The 19,631-nt window shown below is 43.9% G+C and overlaps 2 protein-coding genes across 2 annotated transcripts; one reads left to right on the top strand and one right to left on the bottom strand.

The window, feature by feature from the left end:
- Nucleotides 1-1,959: 1,959 nt before the first annotated feature.
- Nucleotides 1,960-14,218, top strand: LOC127008201 (uncharacterized). Its single transcript, XM_050879907.1, has 13 exons — nt 1,960-2,136; nt 5,538-5,789; nt 6,277-6,486; nt 6,718-6,830; nt 7,383-8,063; nt 8,245-8,851; nt 9,776-9,879; nt 10,398-10,506; nt 11,838-12,061; nt 12,465-12,623; nt 12,894-13,063; nt 13,231-13,392; nt 14,081-14,218. The coding sequence occupies exons 1-13, from the start codon at nt 2,061-2,063 to the stop codon at nt 14,109-14,111; spliced, it is 2,898 nt and encodes a 965-aa protein (XP_050735864.1). The 5' UTR covers nt 1,960-2,060; the 3' UTR covers nt 14,112-14,218.
- LOC127008200 (tectonic-2-like) lies at nt 14,007-19,541 on the bottom strand. The gene is made up of 10 exons (XM_050879906.1): nt 18,933-19,541; nt 18,641-18,764; nt 18,088-18,230; nt 16,830-17,935; nt 16,483-16,577; nt 16,250-16,361; nt 15,982-16,086; nt 15,702-15,845; nt 15,231-15,338; nt 14,007-15,012 (listed from the first exon to the last, which is right to left on the bottom strand). The coding sequence occupies exons 2-10, from the start codon at nt 18,675-18,677 to the stop codon at nt 14,793-14,795; spliced, it is 2,070 nt and encodes a 689-aa protein (XP_050735863.1). The 5' UTR covers nt 18,678-18,764; nt 18,933-19,541; the 3' UTR covers nt 14,007-14,792.
- Nucleotides 19,542-19,631: the final 90 nt, after the last annotated feature.

Genomic DNA, 19,631 nt, shown 5'->3' with positions numbered 1-19,631 from the left:
TCTTACATTCCTCCTATTTCTCCTACTCTTCCTCCTCCTCCTAATCTTCCTCTCTCTCCTCCTCCTCCTATTCTTCCTCTTTTCCTTTCTCATTCTCTTCCTCCTGTTCTTCCTCTTTCCCCTCCTCCTTCTCTTCCTCCTCCTGTTTTTCCTCTTCCCCTCCTCCTAATCTTCCTCTTTTCCTTTCTCATTCTCTTCCTCCTCCTATTTCTTCCGCTTTCCCCTCCTCCTAATCTTCCTCTTTTCCTTTCTCATTCTCTTCCTCCTCCTATTTCTTTCTTTTTCCCCTCCTCCTGTTCTTCCTCTTCCTCCTCCTCCTATTCTTCCTCTTTTCCTTTCTCATTCTCTTCCTCCTCTTATTTCTTTCTTTTTCCCCTCCTCCTTCTCTTCCTCCTTCTGTTCTTCCTCTTTCCCCTCCTCCTATTCTTCCTCTTTTCCTTTCTCATTCTCTTCCTCCTCCTATTTTTTTCTTTTTCCCTTCCTCCTCCTGTTCTTCCTCTTTCCCCTCCTCCTATTCTTCCTCTTTTTCTTTCTCATTCTCTTCCTCCTCTTATTTCTTTCTTTTTCCCTTCCTCCTTCTCTTCCTCCTCCTGTTCTTCCTCTTTCCCCTCCTCCTATTCTTCCTCTTTTTCTTTCTCATTCTCTTCCTCCTCCTATTTTTTTCTTTTTCCCTTCCTCCTTCTCTTCCTCCTCCTGATCGTCCTCTTCCTCCTCCTATTCTTCCTCTTTCTCCTCTCCTCCTCCAGGTTTCCCACGCACACAGCCGACGGGCGTTGCTGAGTCATTCCCTTGAGATGTGATTCACCGCAACGTCATGGCGATAACTTTACCTTTAAAAGATACTCACGGGATGAAGGACGTACTATTATTAGCCAGCGAATGTCACGGCGAGCTTACTGAAGACATAGAACGAGGACTCAGGGAACGTTCTAGCTCTCGTTCTGTCTATCCATTTATCTATATATCTATCTGACGTTGTATCTAACTAATCATCTCGCTATATATCTACAACAACAACAGTTACTACTATTACTACCACCCCTACTACTACTACTACTTCCTCGGGCTTTCTGTATACGAGCTTCTAGACAGTTTCAATAACGATGTATCTAAAATTGAGAACTGAATTGCAGCCGTGTTTACGTTTTCATTCCGGCATCAAGCGAGAGGATAGAGCCGCTATTTTTATCTGGAACTGTATCGTTTCTCTCATCTATCCTCGTTCTATCTCTCCGTCTATCTATTTCTCTATCTAACGTTGTATCTATCTGACTAACCATCTCGCCATATATACAACAACAACAACAACATCAGCTACTACTACTACTACTACTACTACTACTTTTATTATTATTTTATTCCATGCATTTCATCTTTACCAATAAAACTAATAGGTTACCTTCATAATTATTACACGAAAAAGCTCGATGATAACAAAATTCTAAATAAACAACAACAACAATAACAACAACAACTAAAGAACGGAAGGCTTGAGTTACATAATCGCAACACTCCGCTTCTCTCTCTCTCTCTCTCTCTCTCTCTCTCTCTCTCTCTCTCTCTCTCTTGTGTGTGTGTTGGAGCAAGTATTAGCATAAAAAAATCGCTTCGCAACAATTATTCACATTGTTTCGACATCACGGTTAAGAGAGAGTGACGGGGGGGGAGGTAGGTATGGCACTATAGTAATCTTATCGAGGGGGGAGGATATAGTAGTGGGGTGGGGGTGGGGTGGGGTCTTTACCGAAGTGGCATTACCCTCCCTCCTTCTCTCCCCTCCCTTCCCCCCTTCACTTCGTCGTTTTCCAAGATGGGGACTTAAATTTTACAGCGGAGCAAATCGAATAGCCTCTCTCTCACTCTCTCGATCTCCCCCCCCCCCCCACACACACACAGAGAGAGAGAGATAAATAGATTGATAGATAGATAGATAGATAGTCTTTAGTATTATCTGACTGACTGGTATTTCACGTAAAGAGGTCGACAGTTATGTATTGGTTGGGAGTGTCCTGTCCGCTGCCTCGCCCTCACTACCGCGGCGCCCTTGATGAAGACGAGTCATGGGGGTCTTCTTTCTCCTGTTAGCGGCGGTGGTGGCTTCGAGGAGTGACCTGATCCTTGCCGACACTTCCGGAGGTGATTCACTCTACACTGTTAAGGGATTATAAGTGTCAGTCATTTGGTAATACTCCTCCTCTTTCTTCCTCCTTCTCCTCCTCCTGTTTCTTTTCCCTATACACATCCCCTTCCTCTTCCTCCTATTCCTGTACAGTGCCAAAGAAAAAGAAGTTAGTTTACTGGCCTGGAGAAAGCATTGGCATCGGTTATAAAAGTGTGTGAGTCATTTGGTACTTCAGGAGTAGAATGAAATGGCCTTATTAAATTTCGTCGCCCGAGCTCACACATCTGACATGGCTTTCGTAGAAGTTTTGAGCATTTCCAGGGGTAGTTTCATGACCCTGGTAGTAGTTTGACCCTTCCTCTATACCATGCACCCAAAATACCACTCCATTAGAACCCGACTAATCTCCTTTTTGGCCTGTGGAAATGGATGTAGTGTGAGGCAGAAGCATCTGACAACACCGGCCAAAAAACTTGTCAGTATGCACGAAGCCAAATGACAAGAAGTTAGTTTGCTGGCCTTGAATAAACATCGAGTTGAGAGAGACAGGTAAAGCATTCTCTTCACTGGAAAAAAAAAATATGGCTCTACGAATCTAGCTGCTAAAAGATACTTAATTGGGTGTGTTCTGAGCTGCTTTGAGTGAATGAAAATTAAAAGCAGAAATCACGCTGGCATGGTATTCGGGTTTGTTTCAGTGTTGACAAGAGAAAAAAAATATATATGGCTCTACGAATCTAGTTACTAAAAGAGACTTGGGTGTGTTCTGAGCTGCTTTGAGTGAATGAAAATTAAAAGCAGAAATCGCGCTGGCATGGTATTCGGCTTTGTTTCAGTGTTGACGAGAGAAGCAAATTATTCTCGACATGTGTTTTTCACTTTTTCATCTGGACTATGCCGTTTTTTATTGTGACAGTCAATGAATCAGTATCAAGCAGTCTATCGAGAAACCGGTTTAAATTAACACGTCGTAAAACTGTAATCCTAAAGTTTGAAGTTTTTTTTTTTTTTTTTACAGCAAAGGAAGCAGCTCAAGGGCGAAAATAAATGAGAGATAAAAAAAGAACGCTAATCACTGCTCCAATATAAGAGAGTATAGATGGGTGGGTCAAAAGTGTACGTGTGTCTCAGCCTACACACTTAACAGGCTTATTAAAGGGGCTATTACACTGGGCAAATTTTCCGTGGATCTTCAGTCAAACCACGAAGTCCGCTGGCGTGGTTCTTATATTTGCGTGGTTTTCAGACGTGTCCACGATCTTCCAAAGCTACGGTAGATTTCATTGAAGGACGACGGTATTACTCACCATCTTTGCGACTCTGCTAACGACTCCTACTCCAGGAAATTTTAGGGTTGCGACTCCGCCTCCGACTTCGACTCCAAGAAATTCTAAGGTTGCGACTCCTACTTCAGGAAATTTTTAGGTTACGATTCCGCTTCCGACTCCGAGTCCAGAAAATTTTAGGGTTGCGACTCCGACTCCAGGAAATTTTAGGGTTGCGACTCCGACTCCAGGAAATTTTAAGGTCGCGACTCCGCCTCCGACTCCGTTATGCGAATAGCAGCTCCCTTTTTATTATCATTATTATTTTGGGAGACGATGCAGGTAGAGAAGGAGGAGTTTGGACGCTACATGCTGCCTTTACAGAAGTTCCCAAACACCTGAGTCACCGAGAAAGAGAAAACGAAAGTGAAAGCGATGAGAGAGAAGGAGAAAGAGGACGAGAGAATATATAAGATTAAAAGATCAAGACACACAGCGAAGGACCTGGCTTGTCACCCGTCACCCACCACCCGCTGCCGTCGTATGAGTGGTACAGTTGTATTAATCCTGTAGTGTTGCGGGCATTCTGTTTAGTCAATATAGCTCTTTGCAAGATCTTTGGCAGTCTCATCTTGCCGTAAGAAAACAAAAATATATATCGGACAGTCCCAGCCCGTCGGTGGCGTGGAATATTTTTGTTTTTTAACCTATAATACGATAATTCTGCACTGTGCGATGGTCCACTTAACCTTGTAGCTGCGGGGATCATGTTTCTTAATGGTCCCTCTGTGCGAGAAAAATTAGAAAAAAAAATCATCATTCACACAAACCATTTCATAATATGTATCAAAGCATTTCTGATCAGTTATGCAACATCTATTTTTGGGGGTTTAAATCATGGCATAAATTTAGCCCGTCGCTGCTACACGGTAAAGCCACAAATTTGTCCCGTCGCTGCTACACGGTAAAGCCACAAATTTGTCCCGTCGCTGCTACACGGTAAAGCCACAAATTTGTCCCGTCGCTGCTACACGGTAAAGCCACAAATTTGTACCGTCGCTGCTACACAGTAAAGCCACAAATTTGTCCCGTCGCTGCTACACGGAAGAGCCACAAATTTGTCCCGTCGCTGCTACAGGGTAAAGCCACAAATTTGTCCCGTCGCTGCTACACGGTAAAGCCACAAATTTGTCCCGTCGCTGCTACACGGAAGAGCCACAAATTTGTCCCGTCGCTGCTACACGGAAGAGCCACAAATTTGTCCGTTGCTACACGGTATAGCCACAAATTTGTCCCGTCGCTGCTACACGGTAAAGCCACAAATTTGTCCCGTCGCTGCTACACGGTAAAGCCACAAATTTGTCCCGTCGCTGCTACACGGAAGAGCCACAAATTTGTCCCGTCGCTGCTACACGGTAAAGCCACAAATTTGTCCCGTCGCTGCTACACGGTAAAGCCACAAATTTGTCCCGTCGCTGCTACACGGTAAAGCCACAAATTTGTCCTGTCGCTGCTACACGGTAAAGCCACAAATTTGTCCCGTCGCTGCTACACGGTAAAGCCACAAATTTGTCCGTCGCTGCTACGCGGTAAAGCCACAAATTTGTCCGTCGCTGCTACACGGTAAAGCCACAAATTTGTCCCGTCGCTGCTACACGGTAAAGCCACAAATTTGTCCCGTCGCTGCTACACGGTAAAGCCACAAATTTGTCCCGTCGCTGCTACACGGTAAAGCCACAAATTTGTCCCGTCGCTGCTACCGGGTTAACGCAGGAGTCGCTGAATGGAAAGTTAGTAGACAGCACGTGCGATTGGAACATCATCATCGCCTTCCTACCCACACGCAGACCATCGAGAAAAAAAGGGGGAGGGAGGGAGTGCCTTATTTACTTGTTTTTATCATATAATCACCGACTTCTTTCTCTCTTTCCTCCATTCCTTAACAGTTTTTTTTATTGCATATTTATTTAAATTTATTCATCGACGTCTTTTTATCTGTTTTCGCCAATATATATTCGTTTTTGTTTTATTCTCTCTCTCTCTCTCTCTCTCTCTCTCTCTCTCTCTCTCTCTCTCTCTCTCTCTCTCTCTCTCTCTCTCTCTCTCTCTCTCTCTATCTATCTATCTATCTATCCATCTCTCACCCACAGAGGCAAATCTCGGGGTCGTGGTGAACATGGCCGACGAGGCAGGCACAGCTGAGAGCGAGGGGAGGCGTGTGGTGCTGGTCTTGCAGGAGTCCGGGAGGCCCTCCGCCGACAGCTACGCCCGCCTTCTCACGCCCTTCCCCACCCTGCGAACCTTCACCGTCTGCTACAGGATACGCCTCCTCAGGTTCCGGGAGGAGTCCACCATGATGTCGTACGCGGTGTCAGATGATAAGGACAACGAACTGCGGATGGGTAGGTGGAGGCTGCCAGGGATAGGTCACCACCACCTCCGTGACCCAGCCCTTTCCCATCTCGCACATCCCTTTACTCCTCCCTTAAGAATGCACACATGCACTTAATTATCAACAGCAATATCATCTCGCACACGCAGCTGGTATAAAAACTAAAGCATCCACAACTGGGAGTGTGAGCGTGATATTAGTTTCCTAGGTCACTGTTCCCTCTCACCCTTCTGTGTCCATCTATCTATCTATGGTTGGTATTCTTAAACAGTTCCGACTCTCACATCAACTATTTCCAAAGGCCAAAAATAAGATCAGTCGGGTTCTAATGAGTGTTTTTGGAGGTTCATGCGACAGAAGAAGGGTCAAACTACCACTAGGGTCAATAAACTACCCGCGGAAATGCCCGAAATTCCTACGAAAGCCTTGTCAAATATGTGTGCTGGGGCGCCGGAGTGTTTAAAAATATGGCCCTATATTTTTTTAACTCCCCGCAGACCACCGCATGACGGGCTACCAGGTCACACTGCACAGCACGTGGGCCCAAACCAGCCTGGAGACGCCGCTTCTGGTATGGACACACTTCTGCTTCCAGTACCAGGAGAGGAGCGGCGAGTGGGAAATCTACATGAACGGGGAGCGGCAGGCACACGGCTCCTTCCCGCCATTTGGGGAGCCACTGATCGGGAACGGAACGTATATTATTGGTGAGGACTGACCCGCTTCATTTGGGAGGGCCTTCAATGAGGAGCTGATGAATAATTGTGCTCTTATAGCTTGCCTTCTCATTATGTTTTGTCGCCATGTTCCTTTATGTGGCACTTTTATAAGAATATAGGGTCACCTTTACAATGTTCCCCCATTTTCATTTGAGCCATCCATCATGTTCTTCCACGTTGTTATTTCTTTCATCCTGTTGTTTTCTTTGATGTTTGCAGGCCAGGAGCAGGATTCGATGGGGGGCGGCTTCCAGCGGGACCAAAGCTACAGCGGCGAGATAACGCAGCTCAGCTTCTGGGACTCTTACCTCTCGCGGGACGCTATTGGTGGGGTGAGTCCCTCGCCTTGCTGTGCGGCCTTGGCACACACGGGAAACGATGTGGTGAAGTGTTGCATTGTAGGGAAGGGTTGTAAAAAGCTACTTAGCAGCGTCATGATGGGGATAATATTTCCTCTCTGAGAGGCAGTATTTTGACTGCCTCTCCCTAACATTCCAAGAAATTAGAGGAAACATGATATATTTTATTAATCTATTATTAACTAATCATTATTATTATTATTATTATTATTATTATTATTATTATTATTATTATTATTATTATTATTATTATTATTATTATTATTATTATTATCACTATTATTATTATTATTATTATTATTATTATTATTATTATTATTATTATTATTATTATTATCATTATTATCTGTTAATTACTATTGTTTAATAATTGTATTAAAAAAAAAGAACGATTCTCCCTCGAAGTACGTAGTGTCCCCCCAGGAATAAAATGCGATGTATCTCTCAAACGTTCCTGCTAGCTTTCTGAATCCTTGCGTGCGAACTCTGGTGCACCAAGCTGAACTTTGGTGGTGTGTGGCACAGATGGCAGCGTGTCTGGAGTCGACGGAGCGTCCAGTGCTGGGATGGTCGTCTCAAAAATGGGAGATGCACGGAGAAGTCCACTTCGAGTTACGCAACGTGGAGGATTTATGCTTCACCAGCTCCCGCTCCTTCAAGGTGTTCCCGCGACGCTACACTCTGAACCACGCCATACACTTTTGTCAGGTTGTGGGCGGGATCCTGACCGTGCCGAGGACGGCGGAAGAGAACGCCCTGGTGTACGAGTCCTCCAGGGACAAGGCAGAGTACTGTTCTGGTAAGGTAGGCGCCTCGTACCTGTGGCTGGGAGCCAATGACTTGGGTCAAGAGCGGACATGGAAGTACTGGGGCTCTGGGGCGCCCATCACCTGGGAGAACACATGGAGGGGCACTGGACCCAACGGCGGCACCGCGGAGAACTGTCTGGTGATGCTGCACGGCGCCTACCCTGGCTACTGGTCGGATATCGCCTGCCTGGACTCCTATGCTTTCTGCGTGCCTTGTGAGTTTGAGGCGCCGCCGGTGTTCCACCTGAAGGGTCCTGCGATGTGTGAGGAGTCCCCCTTCAACATCCAGTACCTAATGGGGGAAGTGAAGGATGGCCATCCCTCCCTCAGAGGCTTCTTCCACACAGATATTTACTGGAACTCAACACGAGGCGTTTGGGTCATGGAGTCTCTTAAGGTGGGTACGTCGGCACATGCTTCACTGACTGTCATGCACTGCTGATTTGCTTGGGCTATGAAATTAGTATCTGATAAGCATGATGATTCAGTATAGAAAAAAATCAACTAGTCATCTAGTTATTAAGTACTATTGTTTGTCAGCTGGACATCAAATGTTCAGTTTGCTCCTCCATTGTCAGGTGAAGGCCTCGGCTGTGTGGGAGCCGCGGCGAGGCGTGCATTACCCCTTCGGCACCAATCCGTGGCAGATGATGAGTGAGGTGTGTGGTCTTCAGGCGGGAAGCATCATCAACTTGACTCTGTCTGAGTGCGGGAAGGGAATGTTCACCTGCGAGGACGGCACCTGCATCAGCCTGCAACAGCGGTGCGACCTGCGCGTGGACTGCCTCGACCAGAGCGACGAGCATTACTGCAGCCTGGTGGATGTGCCTTCAAACTACCAGATTAACATCCCTCCATCGCCCGCCACCATGAACGGGTCGTTGGACATTGACTTTACCGTCAACGTTATCTCCTTCCCTTCCGTGGCCACGCAGGACCTCACCTTCGTCACCACCTTCCAGTTACTGCTGGGCTGGAGGGACCCGCGACTCAACTATTTCAACCTCAAGACGGACCCCACCCTCAATATGCTTTCGGAGGAGAGCATGAAGAAGATTTGGACGCCACTGGTGTTCTTCAGGAACGCACACGGCAACGTTTTCACCAACCTGAACCAGGGCTCGCGCGTGGAGTGTCTGCAGGAGGGCTCCTCGGTGGAGGGGGGCCCAGAGTTTACGAAAGAGGGTGAGTGTGTCTGACCCACCCACATCCACAAAGAGAGTAATAAATGTATACACCCTCGAACATCCACACCCACAAGGAGGGTAGGCGTACACCCACCCACACCCACACGGAGGGTAAGTCTATACACCCACCCACACCCACAAGGAAGGTAAGTGTTTACACCCACCCACACCCACACCCAGGATGAGGGTAAGTGTGTACACTACACATACAGCGTTACCCACACTCAGAATGAGAGTGTGTACACAGCTACTCGCGCCTGCATCCACAGGAGGGCATGTGTGTGAATAGAAACCCACACCCACAAACACTTGGGGGTAAGTATGTGTACAATTACCGACACCATTTAATCATAAGAAGCGTAAGCATGTACACTCAACTACACTTACATACACACACTTACCTCACAAAGTAAGTGTGTACAGTCACACCCGCAATGAGTGCATGCATGTAAGCATGCACACCCAAATACGTACGTACGTGTTCCAAATATACAAAGTAATAAAAACATGGGAAGAAAGCCATTATAATACCACACCACACTGACAGAAAGTCATTATAATACCACACCACACTGACAGAAAGTCATTATAATACCACACCACACTGACAGAAAGTCATTATAATACCACACCACACTGACAGAAAGTCATTATAATACCACACCACACTGACAGAAAGTCATTATAATACCACACCACACTGACAGAAAGTCATTATAATACCACACCACACTGACTATGCACAAACCCAATGTCGAAACTTCTAAGAGAACCTTTACGTGTAACTCTGTCTCAGTTCTTTCATCCTCGACGCCACAGGAGGAAGGTCAAGTCCTTTGCTCTCTCATGTCTGTACGTCATTCCCCCCCCACACACATCTGAACAAACAATATTATATTCTCCCTCTTCACCTTTTTGCCAGTGAACATATTTTCGGGCTCTGAGAACAGCCTGGTCATGAGCCAGGTGTACAGCGTCACCTACAGCTGCGACTTCGACCTCCTCATGTTCCCCTTCGACGCTCAGGTAAGCCTCGATGGGGATATATTCGTCTTAAGTGCACTCTATAGGCAATTATTATGTATAGTTTCACTGCAGATCAGATAACTTTGCGCGGTAAATTAGTGAACATTCAAATAATATATCCTTAAATCTGCAATGGTTCTCATCATGGAGGTTCTCATCGATAGAAACGTTTTTGCTTTGTAGCAGAGATGAAAATGTTTTGCTGAATGGAAGTGTTCACAAATACGGTTTCTTTTAGTGATTGAACATACCATTAATGCAAATTATCTTCTGTAATTAACTGAATTTGTTCATCATATACAAAGGTTATTTCCCTCAAGGTAGCGCATAGATAAATCATGTCGTAATAATAGGTGGAATAACTCTGAATATAGAAATAAAGGGTCGGATATCACGATTTTAGTATCGCATAATTCTCATGATAATAACTAAATGGATGCCTCTGGAGTTCTGCCTTGATTAAAGTTTTTACGGTTATATTAAATAATCATGTTGTCACCGTTCCTTTCTTTCCGTAGGTGTGCAGCATGTTCTTCATGCTGACGTCTGCCTCAGCGAACTACATGAAGTTAGTGCCCGTGCTGGCCAACTATACGGGCAGGACCAGCCTCATCGAGTACTCCATCGGTGAATAGGCCAAACCAGATCGGCTGAGCGGTCATGCATGAAGAACACAGCGAAAATTTGTGATGCTTGTCATACGCAACTCAGCAATATCCCACCAGTTTTATATAGTTTCATGCACAAATTTATCAAACTTTAAAAGAATGGACGTAAATGGAATCTGGATGAATCAAAAGAGAGAGATTTTCAATAACCCTTCGGCTAATAAGAATTTATGTAGAGTAAAATTCTTAAAAGATGAAAATTAATGTCTCTGTAAGGTTTGATCGGTTATCCCTTAGTTTAGATGCAGAGAGAGAGAGAGAGAGAGAGAGAGAGAGAGAGATCGTATACCACTAAACAAACTAACCTTCTACGAACCCTTTCCTTGTTTGTGGGTCTTCATCTGATGGCTTTGTTTGGACCGAGTTTTTGACTGGAGGCGCCTCTCACCTAAATACTTCAGTTAGGGTTTCAATTTCTGGTGTTCATCTCATTATCCTGTACTAGCCTGTTGTTGTGTTGCTCTCCCTGCTATCTTTTGCCGACGTTTCCCCGGGCATAGCTTCAAACTTCCTACCTGTGTAAAAATGATAGAACAAACCTTGAAAACAGTGTCATCCCTACAAGTATCAGGACACCTCTCCTCCCGAAATTGACCTCTCTTTCGGCCACCTCTTTTGATTCTTTTTATAGGAGCAGCGAGTAGCGGGCTTTTTTTATTATTGTTTCCTTTTTTGTGCCCTTGAGCTGTCTCCTTTGTTGTAAAAAAAAAAAAAAAGAAAGTAATGTGTTGTTTAGTTGTATTTTTTTTTCTGTGATTTAAACACTGATTTTGCATACTGGCACGAATTGCAGCAATCACCTCAATATCTGGTAGCTTGTATATTATAATTCCTTTTACAGAGAGCATCTTTATAGTTGTTGCAGTAGCCTATTAATTAAACGTTATAGGTAGATGCAAAAGTGTGTAGCTCTCTTGTAAGTTGGCGCCTTTTTTCACCTTTTAGCTTTTTTTATTCTCGAACTAAATTGATATAACTTGAACCACCTTGCATTTGTATATCCGATCAGCGACACTGTTTTTTTTTTTTTTTTTAAGAATCAAACACTACCGTATTTTATCAAAGAACCTTTTCTTTATCTTTTACCTTATTTTAAATTTCGAATCAAGCTTAACATATTGATAGAACAAGGACCACCATACGTTTGCTCTATCAGGTTTTCCGCAACAACAGGCCACTTTCCGAGAGTACGGTGGGTTTTTATCACTGTCATGGATTATCACCACTTTTTAACTTTTATACTCGAGTCAGGCCTTACACATCAGTTCTATCTCATTCTGCCTCTCGAAGGCCACCTCTCCGTGCGGTCGCTGCCCAACGAAGAGTTTTCCTCCCTGGTGGTGGAGGTTCGCTTCGTGCGGCGCTACGGCTTCTACCTGCTGACGCTCTACATCCCCACCACACTGCTCATGCTCATCGCCTACGCCACGCTCTTCTTCAACCCCGACGACTTCAACTCCCGCATCGTGGTGGCGCTTACTTCGCTGCTCGTGTTGTCCTCACTCTTCACGCAGGTGTGTGTGTGTGTGTGTGTGTTTCACATATTAAATTCGTCACCTCTAACATAGTAACTTCCTGCTTGCCTTTAATAATTTCGGGTCAGGTTATCTCTGAGTTTTATGGTGTTCAATGTCCGTGCCAGGGAGTAGGGAACACCACCAGGGACGTATTTGGGATCTTGGGGGCTCAGCCCAGCCCATTGATCTTTACCTTTTCACAGTGGTGAGTGTCCAGATCAAACCGAATGTTTTCCGCGCCTTCCGTCCATCAATCTATCTACTAATTTGTTTTAGCCCCGCCCGGGGCTGTGATAATTTATGAAAAAAAAATGGAGATCTGGAGATATTAAACTGGATGAAGAGCAGCATCTTTTAGCTTGATTGTAATGGGGTACGTTTTTATGTTGCTCTCTCTCAGACCTCCAACTCATTGCCGAAGACCTCTTACTTCAAGCTTGTGGACGTGTGGCTCTTCTTCTCCATTGTCATGATCTTCAATGTGGTCATGCTCCAGACCTTAGTGGACTTTTCTCAGCAGCCCATATTTGCCAAGAAAGGCTGGCTGAGCAGGGCCTTTGTAGGTTGACAACTGCACTCACACAGACTTTAACACTGCTGCATAACAATTCTTTATGGTAACAAGTAGTTAATGCATCAGTAACTTTTTCCCATCCTTCAGAAAAGAGAGAGGACAGTGTGTACTGAGCTGTCAAATGAACTTTGTTTGATATATAGAAAAGATAAAATCTGCTCATTTACCTTGAAGTAATGTAGGAAACTATATTTTCTAACCCAAAGATGATAATGCTGCAATTTATTCTTTTACACCTGTTGCCTTTTTTTTTAGAAAAAAATTGGCCAATGCTTTCAAGTAACAGGGAACACAGCAGACGAGAGTACACCTGTCAAGAGCCTTGGGGCCTCTGGGAACCTGACTATCCACATTAAACCTGTGGGGGAGGCAGAGATCAAGCCCATAACTGATCAAGAAGTCTGGTCAGAGAATGCCAAAAATTGGTAAGAGAATTATTTTGCTGAATGTCTTCCACTCTGTTAATTAATGCCATTTCACACATAGTCCTCTATCACAGTTTACAGTGACTCTAAGTTTCTAATTGCAAACAAGTTACAAACAATAAGAAATTAGGGATCTAGTAGTGATAATTAAGAGACTGTTCTCCCAGGCATGAGGAGCCGCGCAGACTGCCTATCTATGGCCGAGCATTCAGGCAGGCAAACTGGTCTGAGAACAAGGATGTGAACATGTCACTGATGGTGTTCAGCCGCATCATCCTGCCCATCATCTTCTTCATCTTCAATGCTGGTTACTGGGGGGCAGCCATTATGTAAGTTATAGACTTCCTTCACTGAAGGTCCATGAATGACTACATTTGATGGACCTAAATGTCTATGTTTGATGATAGAATCAATGTTTATGTTTGATGTAACTACTATATTTAGCAACAAGCTTTATAAGGGCAGATCAGCCCATTCTCATGTTGATTCATCTTAATAATATACCTTAAAGCCAGTTTCTTCTGGGTGCTATGACAAGAGCTGGAGTGGTGAGCATGTGTGTGGGGTGCAGACATTATATAAATGAGTAAGAGTAAGCATGCAAGTTAGTGCACCATTCAAAGCAGGTTCTTGGTGAGGGAGGTAGTGATCCTTGGCAGGGGGTATTTGGCCACAGTTGAACCAAAACACTGATACAGATGAAAGTAGTAAAACTACTTGATGTGGATGTTGATGATGTGTCATTGTCATTCACCACATCATATAGTTATTAGCAAATGAAGTTTGACCTATGTTAAGATATAGTTTCCCCATCAAACAATGGTGTGTATTGTTGACTGATTTACATCATATACTGGAGGACCCTTTCATTTTCAGATGATCAAGACTTTTTTATACTCAGAGCTTAATAATAACATAAAGCTAGGGAACACATAAGCTTAGGTTTTCATTATGAGAGGATATATTTTCTTCATGGTGCATACAGTGTATGAGGCTGTCAAAATCTTTCAATTCCAGATATGTCAATGCCATAGACAAAGACAAGTGAGCTGGCCTTCAAAATGAAAAAGAAAGAAGTGGATGAACTCAACTTGAAGACTTCAGCCACTTCATCTTGCCCACAACTTCACTATGTCCTTCATTTACACTTTTCATGTTCTTGTACATTTAGACTTGTAGCCTTCAAAGATTTCTAAGGGTGAATTTCCCTTTTCCTTAGTCACTTTATATCTACACCTTATGTAAAAAATGTAATTTTTCTTTCCAAAAGTTAATAAACTCAAGGCATCTGAATAAAGTAAAAAGTAAAATAAGACTCCACTGACAGCAATAATATACTAAGGAACCCATCTGGTCTAACTTCAATAAAGTTTGCAATGCAATGCATAAGTTATATCATGAATCATTCCAATACTTGCATCCATTCGTATCATAATGATATAATGGCTGGTTGAAGTACTTCAATAAGGTAAGACAATCATGATGCCTGATAAAAATGGATGCTAACTGCTAAGATTATGTACAAAATCTATGAACTATGACCAGGCGATACCTCAAAACATTCTGGGTGCACAAAGTGTATTAAACATATCTTGATCCCTGAGACATCATGATTCATTCATATAAATGAAACTCTTAATATTTTGACTAGTTTGATGATATGTAGTGCAACACAACTGGAGATCGTCTAAGGCACTGCATTACATTTGACACTCACACCCACATTCACTCACCATGATAGTCTGAAACCTTGAGTAAATGTGAGAACCAGAGGAGGTATGAGGAGTACTAAGGCAAGAAAGGACTGGGCCAGCAGGGAGGCGAGGGTGATGGAGGGGTGGTCCTGATCACCCCATCCCATCCCTGTCCAGCCATGAGTCCACGGCCAGAGCACCTCCCTCCAGCAGGTTCCTCTCTCACACCACCGGTCTTCCATCGCCTCCCAGAATCTGAGGGAGAAGAACGAAGTGTGAGAAAAGTGGCATATAGCTGTGCTTGTTAATTTTTATTCATCATTCCAATTAGTACTACTCATATCAGGAAAAAATGGAAAATTGAGTTGAGGTATGAAAAATGCTCTACTGTGTTCTGTTAGTGATAGATAAACATTAAATTATTTTCACAGTAGTTTGTTTATAAGACATCAACAAGCAATAGACCTCCTTACCTAGACAATCCTGAGGGTCTTGGTTGATGGGAAAACACTACACTTGAGGTGAGGAGCTGAGATCCAGAGCTGAAGTTGTGGCCAAAGTGGAGGGTCTTGTAACGCAGCCTAGAAGAGATCAAAGGAGGCATTGCTATGAGATTTTTATAACCAAGGACCAAGACACGTATCCCTCCAACATATAGCTAATTACACATGTGTTTCTTAATACAATATGTCTTTCTCTCCATAAAATTTTAAAAGAAAACATATGTGAAGCTTACTAATATGCTGCTTGCCACAAGACCCTGTATACTACTGAGGCATAAATTTTCAATGACATGTTCATTTGAAATGAAGCTGCAATCAAGTTACAATGAATGACTTGAGAAGAGATCATGGTACAGTGGTGACGAGGTTGGTACAAATGGTCATACACAGTAAAGTCCAACATACAATAAACAGCTGTCAGAAGCCACCATACCACCTCACCTGACAGAAGCACCAATGACCTGATGAACAGCAAGGGCTGAACTGTGCTCCTCCAATACATTCTGGTAGATGATCGTGTACTCCAGGGCTGATGGAATATCACACCCACTACCACTGGTCTTGTTGTCCTCTTTGTGGTGCTCACTGGAAAAAATAACATACCAGACTCAGCTGATCAACTATTTCATCGATATCACATAAATCTCGCCCAACTAGAAGTTAGGTCGCTCACAACCCAGGAAGATGGCTGTAAGCATTGAACACACACCTCTTAACTTACAAGATAATGGGCAAGAAGTCCTCTTCATTGGTGACATTAGGCCATCCAAAAGCACTGATCACTTCTGCCTGCACCAAAGAATACAGTGCTTCTTCAAGAGTCTCCCTGAAAAAAAAGTACAAGAACTATTTGAATAATGTCTTCCATGGTTGTTTCAACTCTTCCATGGGCTGCACTACTGTGAGGCTCAGAAACAATATAACTTAAACCATTCTGAATAGTTATCTGAGAAGTCTGGCTAATGGATAGGAGCAACCCAAATTTTTACCTTAGATCAGAGCAAAAGATCACAGCAGACCATTTGTAGAGGCAAGCTGAGAACATGTCTACCCCAAATGTGACCTTCTCCATGGGTAATGTGTGGCAGCTCCCACTTTCATCTGTAGAAATATGAAATAGTACAGCTGATTTTAATTTCTAAAAATCTCATAATCGTTTACAGAACCAAAGTGAGAAAAAAAGAATACCTCAGCAGAATGAAAGACAACAAACAGCTCTTACCTGGCCTCCACACATAGAGTCCTGTGGAGACATTCAGAACCACAGACAGCAGGTTGTCATTTGTGCTGTTTTCCTCCCCTGTACTGTTGTTGTACCTGAAGGAAGAGCTTGATAAAGTTACACTGATTCCTAATTCTGATATTATTTTGTTGGGCATTCATGATTTCTTACAACTTGTTCATTCTGATCAGAACCCACACATCAAAAGTTGAGCAAAATATGGTATACAAAACAGTAACACCAAGACAATACATACATACTATACAATTACCCTTTTTTTGACAGATAACTACATCAAACTGAGAGGGTTTTTGAAAGGGGCAACATATGCTACCCCAAGTACTCACTCAACATAACCTGCCAGGAGGGGTCTGTGTAACAAGTATCCTGGGTTGCCAGACCTTTCAGGGATGCTTAGTTTTCCCATCTCAGCCTCCTCAGGGGTAAAGTCACTGGCGTCACCTGAGGCATTAGTGGTGGGAGAATGGTGAAACTGGACCTTAAAGTGCTGGATGAGGAAGACTTGTGGTGTAGCAGAGAGGGGGAGAGGCCAAGGTGCTGGGGGTATGACACATGTTGGGTTTTGCTCCTCGAAAGTGGTGCATGCATCCTCTTTGGGTTCTGGAAACACTGGAACACTGCCCAAAGTGATGGTGGCAGCAACGTTAACTATGGCAGGCCCCTCCCATGCTAAATGATACTCCACAGCCAGCACTACATTGTGGCACTGGTCTGTTGCCTCATCAAGATATGGAAGAATGTCACCCTCCAGGTCAGCAGCACTGCTCTGAGCCAGAAGAGTAGGTATGTTTACTCCCTGCACCTTGATGAATCCAGTGATGTCCTCCAACCACTGATATTGCACTGAGGCATTGACAAAATTCAAGCTACTCAGGTTCCCTATGACCTGTGAAAGGCCTGCAGGCTGGTCTGTGGTAGTTCTATCACTTGGCTGGAGATAGCTTGCCACACTTAAGGATGCCTCAGACTCACACTTTCCTGGAGACATGATGACTGGACACTCATGGCTGAAGTCTTCCAAGAAATGTACAGGAAAAGTGTCCACACAGAAGCCTTCCAATACTGGCTGGGGCAACTGGAGAGCACCACGCACTACTGGTCCACCCAAGTCTTCCCCCACCAACACATGTGCCCCAAGTGCATAGTGAGGCCAGTGCTCCAGGTCTGAAATATGTACTGCCTCCTCCTGGTAACTGTAATGCTCTTGCCCCACGACTGTCAGGTACTTCTGAAAATCTCTGATAGCTTGCTCAGGAGGGTAAAAGAGACCTAAGATAGGAGAGTTTTCCTTCACTGGACAGAAGAAACTGTGCCACTCTGGTGAAAAGAGTCCAAAGTACTTGCAGGCATGGGGAGAGACTGATTCCTTTGCTTGGGCTTCAATAACAGAAGAGGGACAGCTTGGCGTGTTCATGGGAAAGGTGTCACAATCCTGAAATATCATGAAAATACATTAAATTGTTTACTTATCATAGCTTGAGAAAATAAATTCTTCCTCCTTTTCTTCTTACTAGCATACCTCAAAGACTTCTATGATTCCATTAAGATTTAAAACACCACAAATGTGGAATTAGCATAACTGACCTCATCACAACAACAGCTGGGGTCACAGAAATTGGAGGCCATGTCACAGGGGCAGGGGGAGAATGGAGCCCCAGGTGGGTGTTCCATATAACCTTTCCATCCTGAAGGCTTTGTCCAGTTGATGGTACGATGGTTTCCATAGACTATTTGTGAAAAAAACATACATGAAAATTTAAAAACATACTCCTCCAAACTGCATAGACTGACCATGATGAAAAGAACACATATGAGAGAATAGATACTAAATTATTTATCTCATCACTGCATAACCAATATTAGATTTACAAACATACAAAAAGTTTAGGTATATTATAATCAGGTAGCTACTTTTTTTATGAATAATTTGCAACTAATTTCAAGTGGTGATGATGATGATGATGATGAAAATAGCATATGAGGAAAGTCTAGAAGTTTTGAGCTGTTGTCTGGAAAAATCAATAATGTAAAATTCAGTTTGCTATTCCAATACGCAAGTTAACGACAGAAATGCTCCTCTGGTGAAGACGCTTTATCAAACACCAAAGACAAGAGCAATACGTGTGATGGTACTCACCTGTTGAAAGACACAGGAGGGTGACAAACAATTCCATCCTCTGTGTCAAAGCATCAACATTATGGCCAAATCCATTTCATTTGGTGCATAGCTGCTGCCCTCCTGTATAGCTTTAGATGAATGTCTGCAACAAATGGAAACTTAATGAACACTCACTGTCCTTGAAATAGCTCGGTTCTGCTATATGATTTCCTGGAGTTGAATTTAATACATATGAATATAAATTTGATTACAGTATTAACACTTGAATAATAAATACTAACAAGGACTGGCTGGGTGATACGAGTCTTACCTGTCGGTGCAGCTCCAAATGGACTCTCTCTCTCTCTCTCTCTCTGTCCGCCCACTACAGCCACACGAACATCACCAAACCAGACAGATTTTTCTTCACTGGTGAGACCCTGGGACCACGGCCTCTAGAGCCCCGAAACAGCCCCCGCAGCTGGTGGTTCTTTTCCTCTTCTGGAGTGTTTTAGGGGATTATTTAGGCCCTGAGACCACAGCCTCTAGCGCCCCGAGACAGACGCGTCGCTGCTAGTTGGGCCGCTTGTTTGTGCTGATGCTGTCGTTGATGGTGTGGTGGTCATGGCAACGGAGAGGCCAGTGGGAGACTTTCTTGTGGTCTTGAGCTTCTATAATGACAGATTTGCAGTTCAGATATTTTTGTTTCCCAGTCTGCAAAAGGAGTTGAGTCTGAAGGAGGTATTTCTATTACCTATTGGACAAAAAAAAAAGGGACAAGGATGCCGAACTTTCTGGTTTTTTTTCCCTCTCTTATTTTATGGAATCTTTGGAGGATTTACGTTGGCTTATGTCACTCTCGTTCGACATTGAAATATCCTAAGGCACAACAACACCAAACTTGCAGCTCCAACGGCAAGAGATAAGGGCACCGGCAACGTGAATGGTGGCCACGTGCAACTCTTCCAGACCAAACGTTTCCACCGGTGGCTGGTTATCACATGTCCCGTTATCCTTAGAGAGGGGAAGG

Source organism: Eriocheir sinensis, chromosome 37, assembly GCF_024679095.1.
Source record: "Eriocheir sinensis breed Jianghai 21 chromosome 37, ASM2467909v1, whole genome shotgun sequence".
Taxonomy (NCBI): Eukaryota; Metazoa; Arthropoda; class Malacostraca; order Decapoda; family Varunidae; genus Eriocheir; species Eriocheir sinensis.
This window is presented reverse-complemented; position numbering and strand designations above follow the sequence as displayed.

Excerpts from the sequence above, each read along its gene's own strand:
- LOC127008201 (XM_050879907.1), top strand. The coding sequence starts at position 2,061 with ATGGGGGTCTTCTTTCTCCTGTTAGCGGCGGTGGTGGCTTCGAGGAGT. Across the intron at positions 6,487-6,717 it reads GAACGGAACGTATATTATTG|GCCAGGAGCAGGATTCGATG; the intron begins GTGAGGACTGAC and ends TGATGTTTGCAG. Across the intron at positions 13,064-13,230 it reads TCAGAGAATGCCAAAAATTG|GCATGAGGAGCCGCGCAGAC; the intron begins GTAAGAGAATTA and ends CTGTTCTCCCAG.
- LOC127008200 (XM_050879906.1), bottom strand. The coding sequence starts at position 18,677 with ATGGAATTGTTTGTCACCCTCCTGTGTCTTTCAACAG. Across the intron at positions 17,936-18,087 it reads CCAGCTGTTGTTGTGATGAG|GATTGTGACACCTTTCCCAT; the intron begins GTCAGTTATGCT and ends ATGATATTTCAG. Across the intron at positions 15,339-15,701 it reads GTCATTGGTGCTTCTGTCAG|GCTGCGTTACAAGACCCTCC; the intron begins GTGAGGTGGTAT and ends GATCTCTTCTAG.